Below are 12,797 nucleotides of genomic sequence, written 5' to 3' on the forward strand. Positions count from 1 at the left end.
AAGATGCCCATGATTACATGCAAATAGAGATGAACAGGATGGGGTTACACACGGCCCTTGGAGCCTGGAGAAAAGGGTGGGACTAGAGATGGGAGTTCAAAGCTGTCTCTGACCGCCACCCACCGGGTTAGATGAGGATGTCGTGAGCTGTGAAATGAGCACAGGTTCAAAGCCGGGTTCCGCAAAGGAAACCCAGAGGGCTCAGCCAGGGAGGCAGAAAGAAAACCAGAAGCGGGTGGTGGGGGTGAAGGGGGTGGGGGTGGAAAACAAGCTAACACTGGGTCTCGAGAAGACGGCAATTGGTCAGTGGTGCCAACCATCGCGGGATCTGAGGATGACCTTGGATTGGGCACAGGGCAGCTGGGGAGGCAAATCTGGGCGGCGCGGGTTTCTCCTCTGGAGGAGTTCTGCTGCAAAGGGGAACAGAGAAACGGGAAGGCAGCTAGCGGGTGAGAGGCAGCCCAGGGAGAGCGTCTGTCGCGACGTTCGCACTCGGCCAGCACAGACGTCGTCGAGGAGGTAGGTGCAGGCTTCCTGCCCTCAGGAGCAGAACCTCAGAGGACTTTCTGGGAAACCGTGCACGCTGCAAGCAGGGCGGCGACGAGCGCGGGCAGGGACGAGGGGGCGGGCGGGGGCGCGCCAGCTCCGTGGGCCCCAGAGCCGCACGACCGCGCGGGGTGATGGCGCCCGCCGTCCGCCGGCGCGGCGACGCCTGGCCCACGGCGCCCTAGGCGTTGGGCGGCGCCGGGCCTCCCCCTTGCTGCACTGGGCCACACCGGAGAGCCACAAAATGGAGGAGGGAAGGGAATCCCCTCTCGAGAGCGTCTCTGCGCGTGGGCCGCGTTCCGCCGGCTGTCGCCGCGCTTCCTGCCCCGCGCCCGGTGCTCTGCGGCGCTCGGCCTCTCGCCCTCCGCGCCTCGGCCCGCGGCCCGGGCGCTCCCGGTCCCTTCCCCGAAGCCCCGGCGCCGGCCCCGGCCGCCCCGCCCCCGCAGCCCTCCCCAGCCGCGCGCGCGGCCGCAGCCCCCACCCCCCGGCCAGATCCCCCGAGCGGCGTCCGGCCCGCCGGGGTCACGTGGCCCGTGCCGGCCAATCGGCGCGCGCCTGCGGGTCCAGCCCAGCCCCGCCGGGCCGTGGTCTGGCTCCTAGACCCGGGCGAGTGCAGAGGACGCGGCGGAGCGAGCGAGCCGGCGGCGGGGCGAGGTGCGGCTCCGGGTTCGCGCCGGGGGTCGCCGGGCGGGAGGGGAGCGGCGGGGAGGGAGGCGGCTCCGGCCCGCGGGGGGCATCCCTCCGGCCCGCCACGCCCCCGCCGCCGCGGGCGCTCCCCGACCTCCCATTTCTCCGTAGGACCAGGCCATGGAAGGCCAAGTCCAGCGGGTGCGCGACGCGTTCGCGTCCGGCCGGTCGCGCCCCCTGAGGTTCCGGCTGCAGCAGCTCGAGGCCCTGCGCAGGATGGTGCAGGAGCGCGAGAAGGACCTCCTGGAGGCCATCGCCGCCGACCTGTGCAAGGTACGCGTGCGGCGGGCGGCGCCAGGCCACGCGCCTCCCGCGGTCCCACTTGCGGACCGCATTCCGCCCGAGCTTTTGCATTTTACATTTATTTTTGATTACGTAAGCACTGTGCGAGTGTTATCTCCAGCCGTTCTGATAAAGCAAGTTTGCCTGGACTTTCCCGAAACTCGTACCTTGCTTAGTCAGTGCCACTCATTGCAGACACAGAGACAAGTGTCTTCTGGCCTCCGTTCCTCTTTTGTGAATTGCCTTTTAGATCCTTGCCTGTTTTTCTGTTGCCTTTGTGGTCCTTTTCTTTATTATTTGTAGAAATTCTTTGTATATTGCGGATTTCGGTAATCTGTCAGCTTAATATATCGCAGAATGTTTTTCTCGGGATCTGTTTCTTGCCTTTTGGTTTATGGTTTCTTCTGTAGACGGAGGTTTTTGGGTTGTCGTTGTTTCACCGAAATTTTCCTCCCTGACTCTGTGTTTTAGGCCAGTGCACCTCAAACTCGAGTGTCTTGGTGAATCACCTGGGGATCTTGTTAAAATGCACCTTAGGGTTCAGTAGGTCTTGAAGGGCATCTGAGGTTCAAAGTTTCTAACAAGCTCCCAGGTGATAGCATGCTGCCTGTTTTGGAACCATGCTTTTAAAAAATTATTTCATTTTTTAAAGTTGAAGTGTAGTTACTAGACATACAGTATTTTATTAGTTTCAGGTGTACAACAGGTGTGCAATATGGCTTTTTTCACTTATTTCACCTTCTCTAGGTCCACCCATATTGTCACAGATGGCAAGATTACATGCTTTTTTAGGGCTGAGTAGTATTCCATAATATACATACATATGTACATATACGTGTGTGTATACCACATTTTCTTTATTTGTTCATCTATCAGACACTCAGGTTGCTTCCATATCTTGGCTATTGTCAGTAATGCTGCAGTGAACACAGGGATGCATAAATCTTTTTGAATTAGTGGGGTTTTTGTTTTGTTTTGGGGGTTTTTTGTGTTTTTTTAGATTTTATTTTTTAGAGTAATCTCTCCACCCAGTGTGGGGTTTGAGCTCACACCTCCAAGGAGTAGTAATCTTACACTCTCTTGATCGAGTCGCATGCTGTACTGACTGAGCCAACCAGGTGCCCCTTAATTAATGTTTTCTTCTTTCTTTCTTTCTTTTTCTTTCTTTCTTTCTTTCTTTCTTTCTTTCTTTCTTTCTTTCTTTCTTTTTCTTTCTTAATGTTTTCTTCTTTCTTTCTTCTTTCCTTTTTTTTTTTAATAAATACTCAGAAGTGGAATTGCAGGATGGTGTGGTATTTCTGTTTTTAATATGGCACACACCCTAAAATTAGTCAGTAAATCTTCACATATGGCCCAGGCACTTTTCAAACTGCTACATCTGTGCTAGGTCTTAGAGTGAGTGAGTTTGTGTGCAGACTGTTTACAAGTAATGTCTTGGTTTCCTATAGGCCTCCAGCTCTTCACTAACCCTATCCCCATCCCAGTTAAGCCCTGCTGACTTTTTTTTTTTTTAATATTTTATTCATTTATTTGACACAGAGCAGAAAGCACAATCAGGGGGAGCAGCAGAGGGAGAGGAAGAAGCAGGGAGCCCGATGTGGGGCTCGATCCCAGGACCCCGGGATCATGAGCTGAGCTGAAGGCAGGCGCTTCCCGGAGGGAGCCACCCAGGCGCTGCACCCCTGCTGATTTTCAAAGCTAGAGTTAGGGACACCTGATGTGGGGCTTGAACCCGTCCCTCTTCAGGGAGGATCTCCATGCCTGTGATATCACTGCTGGTTGTGGGTCCCCGTGTCAGGGATGTGTGTTTGGACTAGACCGTGTCTCTGCCCCTCCCACCCTTCTCCATGTAGCTTTTTCTTTAATGTCTTGAGCTGTGGAAGAGGTGTTTTGTGGGTCTTTAGGTCACTCTCAGAGATGCAGTTGGGGCCTTGGAGAGTCCGTGGGAGGAGGTGAGCTTAGGGTCCTCCTACTCCACCGTCTTCCTCAAAAAAACCTGGAACCACTTTTTGAGTAGCAAGGTGTGGGGCAGGATTTAGGGTATAAGTATATTACTGTTTTCTAATAATATTGTTATCTCTTTGTTCTTATATTTTATCTTTATTCCAGGGGGTAACAAAGCCCTGCTCTGTCTCTGGGAGTCTCCCTTCCTTCCCCCCAAAGATTATTTTGAAGGGTAGTAACACTAGCAGTAGTAACAATGGTAACTCTAAATTTTCCTTTCTAGTATTTTTGGTAGAGAGAGGCTGTGATATCAAATAAGTAAGATGACAGAAATAAGATCTCAGAAAGGATGTGTTAGTCATTCTATAAGCATCAGATGTTTGTGGGAGTACATATATATACAATTACTGAACACAAACAGGAAGTTCCTTGCCCTTGTGGGATTTACATTTGGGAAACAAAACATACACGGATATAATGTGAATATACTTATAAATCAGTGTGTAAGGGCAAAGCATTAAGATACACACCAGAGGCAGAATTGCTATGATTTTTCAAGACAGGCTAATATTAATCAGGGAAATCTTCCTGAAAGAGATAATGTTTAATCCTGACTTTAAAAGGCTTGGATCTGGGGCGCCTGGGTGGCACAGCGGTTAGGCGTGTGCCTTCGGCTCAGGGCGTGATCCCGGCGTTCTGGGATCGAGCCCCACATCAGGCTCCTCTGCTATGAGCCTGCTTCTTCCTCTCCCACTCCCCCTGCTTGTGTTCCCTCTCTCGCTGGCTGTCTCTATCTCTGTCAAATAAATAAATAAAATCTTTAAAAAAAAAAAAAAAAAAAAAAAAAAAGGCTTGGATCTGGGATGCCTAGGTGGCTCAGTCGTTAAATGTCTGCCTTCAGCTCAGGTCATGGTCCCAGGGTCCTGGAATCGAGTCCCGTAAAAGGCTTGGATCTGGGACGCCTCGGTGGCTCAGTTGTAAAACGCCTGCCTTCAGCTCAGGTCACGATCCCAGGATCCTGGAATCGAGTCCCGCATTGGGCTCCTTGCTCGGTGGGGAGCCTGCTTCTCCCTCTGCCTGCCACTCCCCCTGCTTGTGCTCGCGCGCGTGTGCTCGCTCTGTCTCTCCCTCTCTCTCTGACAAATAAATAAAAATCTTTATAAAAAGTAAAAAGGCTTGCATCAGTAAAGAAGGATTTAGAGGGGTTGACTATATTAGAGCGGAAGTTAGCAAGCCCTTGCTCAGGGCGTGAAGGGCATGAAGGGAATGTGCACGGGTAGCCAGCTTAGTCTCATAAATGTCACGGCAGGTGTACCTGACCTGATTTCCGGTGTTCAGAGCTGAGTGCTTGTGCAAGGTAAACTGTGACTCTCTTTGTAACAGAGTGAACTCAATGCATACAGTCATGAAGTCATTACCGTTCTTGGGGAACTTGATCTCGTGCTGGAGAATCTTCCTGAATGGGTCACTGTGAAACCAGCTAAGAAGAATTTGCTCACCATGCTGGATGAGGCCTACGTTCAGCCGGAGCCCCTGGGAGTTGTACTGATCATTGGAGCTTGGAACTACCCCTTTGTTCTCACGATTCAACCCCTGATCGGAGCCATTGCCGCAGGTCCGGGGTCGGCTTCTGTCTTCCTAACTCTTTCGAGGGGCTTCTGCTCTCACGCGGGTCGGGACTTAAGGATGGTGGCTTATGAAACACATTTGCTGTGGCCGTTGGCCTTGCTTTACACCAGCAATGTACTGAGGATGCGAAAGTATCATCGTCATGTTTATATATACGTATATATAACGTGTGTTTTAGCAAGCACACGGCACTTTATTACAGCGAAAGTACACTCAAGGTGGCTGAGCGTGCAGATTCTGGGGATGGAACCGGCCAAAGGTTGCTTTGGGATGGGATATTATTATAGGTCTCTCTTCCGCCCTGGGAGGAACGGTGACGTCCGAAGGGATTTTTTTTTTCTTTTCTTTTCACTGTCTTCTCTTTTAAAGTAATCTCTGCCCCCAACGTGGGGCTCAGACTCGTAATACCGATCTCAAGAGCTGCAGGCATGCTCTACTGGCTGAGCCAGCCAGGTGCCCCTTTATTATCATTTTTTAAGTGGGCTCCAGAGACTTGCAGGTGACTGTTTATTGAAATACCCGGAGAGTGAACCTGTGAGGGTCTCAAGTCATGCATTGACGGGTCCAGGAATTTGGAGTCACGCATGCCTGTTCTCGTGTGGTTTCAGTTGCTGGCTCGGGCATTGGGTGAGCCATTTGATGGTATCGGACCAGTCTCTTCATCCAGCGGTGGGCTGTGGGAGTAATATTAGCTTGGGTATACAGCAAGCGCCAGGAGATTGATTTCTCACTTCTGCTGGACATCAACAACTTGATGTTGACAAGGCTTGTTTGCCCAGTAATTCCAAGGCAAACAAGAAAGTCCAGCGGTGAGATTGTGGGTAAAGCTGAAGGAGTAGGGGAGAATAATGGAGCCTGTTATCAGTGATACAAAGCTAATGAGAACCAAGGAGTTCCGATCCGAGGAAGGAAGACAAGCTCTTGGGGTGCCTGGGTGGCTCCGTCGGTGAAGCGTTTGCCTTCGGCTCACGTCACGATCCCAGGGTCCTGGGATTGAGCCCCGCGTTGGGCTCCCTGATCAGGGGGGAGCCTGCTTCTCCCTGTCCCCCTCACCACACTCATGTGCACGTGCACTTTTCTCAAATAAAGTCTTAAAAAAAAAAAAAAGACAAGCCCTTAGGCTCGTTGAGGAAGAGCAGAAGAGCTGCAGGAGTATAATGGGAGTGCCTAGCCTGTATTCCCACCATGAACACTGTTTTGGTAGGTTTTTCCTGTTACTCAAGTATTAAAAGATGCCATCCTGCTTTTTTTGCTTTGTTTAGGAAATGCTGTCATTATCAAGCCTTCTGAACTAAGCGAAAAAACAGCTAAGATCTTGGCCGAACTCCTTCCACAGTATCTGGACCAGGTAATAATGTCTTGACCCACCCTTAGCATGTCTGTTTCTAGTTGGGGGGGACACACATCTGATCTTCCTGCTAATGCATCTTACGGATGGCTGTCTGCGTGGAATTGCTGTAGGGAGGAGTCCTGATTTAGGATTTAGTCATAGCTGGAGTTGTACACAATTACTCAAACAATCTGGAGGCTAACTGTGGGTTCTCCTTGCTGTCTTGTCACTGCTACGGCCGCCCACAAAACTATGTTGTCCTAATAGCTGGGGTTATCCGGCTCAAGAGGGTGATGAAGATAGGATGTACCATGGGTTAAGTAGGATTTGGAACCAGAAGATCCAGGTTGAAGGTCCTGCTTTGTCCCTCCAGGGGGGGAAACTCTTCACTGTCTCACTGCACGGGGATAGGTAAGGCCCACCCCGCCTCTCTGAGTTTGTTGGGGGGAGCCAATCACAGACGTTCTCTAGATTAACCCACATGCAAGTTAAAACTGGAAGCGTTTGTTGGACGATTGAACCGTGGAGTAAGCAAGAACTAACGAGCCCTCCTAATTAGTAGGAGATCAAGTGGAAGCATGGGGCCCCCAAGCCCGCTTTTATCTCATGCTCTCTGAGTCTTTTGAACACCTGGCTCTGTGTCCCTTCCTCGCCATCTGTTCCCTGTCATTGCTCTCCCAGCTGCTGCGGCATGAGATGTTCTTCCATTCTGGCTGTTAGTAAGAAGAGCGCAGGGCACCTGAGGGCTTGGTCCAAAGCTGGGGGACCGCTCCCCAGTCCCGTGTAAGGAAACTGAGGCTCAGATGTGCAGTAGGGTTGCTAGTGAGTGACAGAGCCCAGATGTAGTCCAGATCTGACTTCTAGAGCGAGCGCTCTCCCCTGTGGTTCTTCGAGCTCTGCTCGCTTGGCATTTCCCTGGCTCCTGGCCCCGGCTTTGCCCTGCAGGGTTGCGTAGGGCGAGCACATTCAGCTCGAGACACTCAGCTGAGACCTGTCCTGCAGTCCCCGGCCACGGACCCTTCACCAAAATCTCAGCTCGCACAGCCCCCACCTCCTGCATTTCCCCGGGCGAATCCACCCGTTCGCTATTCTCTCTTGGGCGTCCTCACTGCTGAGCTCGTGTGGAAAGCTGCGGGCTCTTCCCCGGTCGCTTCCACCGCAGGTGGATGGGTCTGACACCATCAGACTCTGTTCTCCATGTGTCCTCCGTCACTTCCCTCCTACCTCCTCCCCGGCACCGGTCCCCCTCTTTTCCCGGTCCTCCTCAACGCTGCAGGTTTCTGTCGAAGAAATTGCTCATTCCATGGTGGGATTTAATGGTGACGTCAGTGCTTCGGTTTCTCCTTCCCGAAGGACTTGTACGCTGTTATTAACGGCGGCGTCAAGGAAACCACGGAGCTCCTCAAGCAGCGGTTTGACCATATCCTCTATACGGGGAGCACGGCCGTCGGGAAGATTGTCATGGAAGCTGCCGCCAAGCATCTGACCCCCGTGACGCTTGAGCTGGGGGGAAAGAGCCCGTGTTATGTCGACACAGACTGTGACCTGGACACCGCCTGCAGGTGAGCCTGCTTATACCCGAGGGCTTCCCGACAGCGACAGGGAGGTGTGTCCTCTCTGCACCAGGGTCCTGGGCCTCCTGGCTCAGAGAGACATCGTGAGGCTGGAGTGCTTGATGTCCCCAGGGGCAGCAGAACACTTTCCCAAACCGTCTCTTGCTGCCGCTGCCAGGAGGAAAGAGCAGTGGCTCTTGACATTACACGGTTGTCCTTCGGAGTTACGGAGAAGTTCTTTCCTTGAGCTTACAGACCTTAAATTTAACTGTTTCAAGAAGTTTAACTGCAGCACTGGTAGGTGATGCGGGAAGTAGGAAAAGGATCGTGTGTATGTAATAAAATCTTCAGATTCCCAGCAGAAAGGTATTATGCTTACCTCTTAATGAGTTCCTTGTTGACAAAATCAGTTATTACTCATGTTTTCATTCTGAGTAACACCTTGCAGCTGGGAACCAGAAAACAAAAGGTTTCAGGTGCTATCTGCTAAGGCAGGTTTAGGTCCCAGGAAGTGCCAAAACCCAGCACTGGCTGTGTGCTCGGGGTGGTCTGGCTTTTCTGTCCCCTTCCGAGATGGGCAAAGAGGGTTTGTAGGCGGGTAGGCGGTGTCCAGGTTGTCCGATTGCCAGAGCCGAGGCCTTCGGTAGAAGGTTCAGGTCGTGGGCTTTGATCCTTATGTGGGCGTGGCTTTCCAAAGTGGGGCGGGGCTCACAGAGCAGAGGGCGGTCTTGGGGGCGGGATGCTGTCCTGCTTTTTACCTGAACCTCTTGCCGGCAGGACCTAGAGCCACAACCAGGAGAAGTGAATTCGGTATGGAACTCCCGACATCCGGATGTCCCCTTGGCCAGAGTGGGAGGAGAAGAGGGTGTGGGAAGGCTGGTGCTTTTCTCAAAACAGGCAGTGGCTTCCCTGCTCATGAGGTGCTGTTTCCCACGAGCTGGCGTGAGCGGGTCGCTGCTGCTTTTGGAGTATCCTGTGTCGGTGGGAATATGCATTCTAAGTTCTGACCAAGTGATTTAGAGATAAGTTTTTAAAACATTTATTTGTTCTTTATAAAGACCGCAAAGACTGCTAAGTAAATCTGTGAAGACATGGTGGTTGGAAAATATTCAAACACCACAGACGCTTCTAGCAGTTCAACAGTAGACTGAGTTCAGTGGCTATTCTGGTTTTCTTCTCCTCAGGCGTATAACTTGGGGGAAGTACATGAATTGTGGCCAGACCTGCATTGCTCCTGACTACATTCTCTGTGAACCGTCCCTCCAGAATCAAATTGTGCAGAAGATCAAGGAAGCCGTGAAGGTTTGTGCTTAACACATCTTTTTTTTTTTTTTTTTTAAGATTTTATTTATTCATTCAACAGAGAGAGAGACAGCCAGCAAGAGAGGGAACACAAGCAGGGGGAGTGGGAGAGGAAGAAGCAGGCTCCCAGCAGAGGAGCCTGATGTGGGGCTCAATCCCAGAACGCCGGGATCACGCCCTGAGCCGAAGGCAGACGCTTAACGACTGAGCCACCCAGGCGCCCCTGTGCTTAACACATCTGATTCCAGTGGTTTCGTAGAGACGTGTCTGATCGGCTGTGTGCAGGCAGCATTCTCGCCTCCCCCCCCCCCGGAGAATTCCAGTAACAGATGTGGCTGAATTAATTTATGGGCTTGTTCAGAACGCTCTGGGCACCTTTCATAGAATGTCTGTTAGGAGCAAGGTTGGGTTGGTGTTTACCCCACTTCAACTGTCTAGTTGATGTGTTGAAACAACTGGTTAGTTGGGGCACACGCTTTGAAAAAAAAATAGCTGTGTTCTGTGGTTTTTTAGAGGATGTTGCCGATCCTCTGAAACGCGGCCGAGGCCCTTTGGCCTGTGGGCCATTGCTGATTAAGGTTTTTGGTTCTTGTGTATAAGAGGGCTTAGGAAGGCCGGTAGTTTGGAGGAGTGAGTTAATCAGATACGTATTTGATACTATACTCTCGGCGTGGTTATCAGTCTTTCAGGGTGTTCAAAGTAAAGATCTCTCTAGAAGGAATCGAGAAATGCTGTGGCCTGAGCTAAGCCTCGAAGAAATGTAGGATTTGGATTGGAAGAAGGGAAGGGGATGAACCAGTGTGACTGAGGTCACCGGTGGGAGAGGGTTATTAAGCCCCCTGGGTGGAAGAAATTACTGGAACAGTCATGGTTCACTCAACAGATGCTAACTGAGCACCGAAAGGAAGGATCAGGAACATGGAAGAGTAACATCATGGTCAGAGAGTGAAGAGCGTGTCCCGGGGAGTTGAGAGAAGAGCAGGGATCCGGGCGGGGTCAGTCTGGGCACAGGGGCCTGAATGTCTGGGTGTGGGACTTGGCTGTGGGGGATGGGACTGAAGATGGCGTCAGGCAAGGAGAACATGAAAGGGGTATTGGCCAGACTCGGGGAATGTGGGCCGGCAGGGCTTCAAGGTACCTGTGAGACTGAAAACCCTTGGAGATTGGAGAGGATGTGCTTGACTGACTATGGGATGGACTCCGTTTCCGAGGAATAAGCTCCCTTCTGCCTTCCTCTGAAGCATTTCCATCCTTAAGACAGTGGTTCTCAACTGGGGTTCTTCCGGGGAGCCATTTGTGAGAAGTTTCCAGTCCTGACCCTCGGAAGATTGCAGTTCAGTTGGTCTGGGGTCTCCAGGTGATTCTAAGGGGCAAGCAGCCTTGAAAACCACTGTTGGTGGCTCTGGAGTTGGGGCCCGGGAACACACGTCACCAAGCTGCCTGGGCCTTCTTGGCACCTAGACCCAAGGCTGTTGCTTGGAGGTGGGTGAGCAATGCCCCTTTTGACTTGAGAGTAGATGGAGAGCATTCACCCCCAGGACGGCCCCTGGCTAGTCCGCAGGAGATCCGTGCGAACCCCGGACATCACGGAGACTCCTCGGTCTGTGTGCCTGCATTTTTTTTTTTCTTTTTTTAAAGATTTTATTTATTTATTTGACAGAGAGAGAGGCAGCCAGAGAGAGAGGGAACACAAGCAGGGGAGTGGGAGAGGAAGAGGCAGGCTCCCAGCGGAGGAGCCCGATGCGGGGCTCGATCCCAGGACCCTGGGATCACGCCCTAAGCCGAAGGCAGACACTTAATGACCGAGCCACCCAGGCACCCCCTGTGTGCCTGCTTTAATTCTTGTCCCCAGCCTGCTGGAAAGCGTGAACACTGCTCGCCGCCTTGAGGGAGGGGGGGCAGTGATCTAAAACCAGATGGCTTTTTGGGCACAAGCGGGTTTGGCGCTTAGTAAGGAAACTGAAATAGGGGTCTTTTGTGACCATTGAATGTTACTGTTTTAAATAGGAATTTTATGGCGAAAATATAAAAGAATCTCCTGATTATGAGAGGATCATTAACCTTCGTCATTTTAAGAGGTTACTAAATTTGCTTGAAGGACAAAAGATCGCTTTCGGTGGGGAGACCGATGAGGCCACGCGCTACATAGGTAATGGAAATTCACCTTTTGCTCTGGGGGCACGGGCAGTGTGACAGTCTTCACTGGTGCTATTACTGACACCAGATAAACTCGTAGATGCATGATGTTTAATAAGTGATGGCATGCTGCTTTCTGGTGTGCAGCCTTATAACCCACTCAGATGGTTTTATGTCTTTAGAAATAATACCACCCATGTCGCACTGGCTTTTTGCCTTTACACGTATCTTTTTTTTTTTTTTTTTTTTTTTTTAATTCCCCTTCCTACAACCTGTAACCTAACAACCCTGAGAAGCAAAACAGAACTCAACGGGTAATTCTTTCTGGTTTCTGGCTGGAGGGATAGCCCAGGGAGGAAATCGTTCTGCCACAAGTAGTTAGTGGCAGTACTGTTCCAAAAATAATGTTTTCTTGTTTTATTTTTTTAGGATTTATTTATTTATTTGTAGAGAGGGAGTGGGGGCAAGCGGGAAAGAGGGAGAGAGAATCTTAAGCGGACTCTGTACTGGGCATAGAGCCTGTTGGAGCTTGATCTCATGACCCTGAGGTCACGACCTGAACCGAAGCCAAGAGTCGGACGCTTCATCGACTGTGCCACCCAGGCGCCCCCAGAAATAATGTTTTGATTTATCAGCCTTGACATTATTTACTTACTTTCTTTTTGTGTTCTTTTATTCTTTGCCATGAGTATCCTTGTTCTATTCTTTTTTTAAGGTTTTTATTTATTTGAGAGAGAGAAAGCATGAGTGGGGGGAAGGGCAAGGGAGAAGCAGGGAGCCTGATGCAGGACTCAGTCCCAGGACCCTGAGATCATGACCTGAGCCGAAGGCAGACGCTTCACTGACTGAGCCACCCGGGTGCCCCGAACACACTCTTCTAAAAAAACCTAAAACCCTAAAGGACTTAGAACAGTGAGGAAGGATGTATTCCCTCATCAGTAACAGCCTCCAAACCCCCAGTTTCTCCTCTTTCTGTTTTCACATCAGCCGTTGACTTTGCCCGCTCCTCGGCTCCCCCACGACAAGAGGAAAGGTCTATTGTGATAAGCTCAACCAGTTAGGAACCGCCCCCTGACCTGGAGTCAGAGTCAGCTTACCTGAGCACACAGCTCCGTGGGGATTAGACACGCACACACAACGGTTCCCTGAGCCTGGGAGGCAGCGGCCGGCGGTTCTGGGGTGACAGCATAGATGCCCACACAGGGTGCCGGCGAGAGCCGTCTTCTGCCACGTTGCCAGGATGACCTAGTAGGAAATGGGGCGAGTGACACCTGGACACCTGGCAGGTGTCCTCTCTTGTAGTTGAAGACCCAGCTTGTTTAGGGGGTCTTGGGGCGCACTACTGATAGCACCTGGCCTGGACGCCTGGACGCTGTGCAGAGTTTTGT

The 12,797-nt window shown here is 51.5% G+C and overlaps 1 protein-coding gene across 5 annotated transcripts in view; it reads left to right on the forward strand.

The window, feature by feature from the left end:
- Window positions 1-12,797, forward strand: part of ALDH3A2 (aldehyde dehydrogenase 3 family member A2) — a 30,224-nt gene continuing 17,427 nt past the window's right edge. For 2 of the 5 annotated variants that reach the window (XM_057311274.1, XM_057311276.1), the window contains exons 1-7: window positions 130-519; window positions 1,345-1,506; window positions 4,843-5,074; window positions 6,351-6,436; window positions 7,772-7,980; window positions 9,156-9,273; window positions 11,281-11,422. In XM_057311274.1, coding sequence (XP_057167257.1) covers window positions 1,354-1,506; window positions 4,843-5,074; window positions 6,351-6,436; window positions 7,772-7,980; window positions 9,156-9,273; window positions 11,281-11,422 — 940 coding nt within the window. In that variant the 5' untranslated portion in view covers window positions 130-519; window positions 1,345-1,353. Of the gene's footprint in view, window positions 520-1,097; window positions 1,201-1,344; window positions 1,507-4,842; window positions 5,075-6,350; window positions 6,437-7,771; window positions 7,981-9,155; window positions 9,274-11,280; window positions 11,423-12,797 lie in introns of those variants that run through there. The other 3 variants (XM_044391681.3, XM_048226460.2, XM_057311275.1) reach the window with 3 other exon arrangements.

The sequence above is a fragment of the Ursus arctos genome, unplaced genomic scaffold, assembly GCF_023065955.2.
Source record: "Ursus arctos isolate Adak ecotype North America unplaced genomic scaffold, UrsArc2.0 scaffold_14, whole genome shotgun sequence".
Classification (NCBI taxonomy): Eukaryota; Metazoa; Chordata; class Mammalia; order Carnivora; family Ursidae; genus Ursus; species Ursus arctos.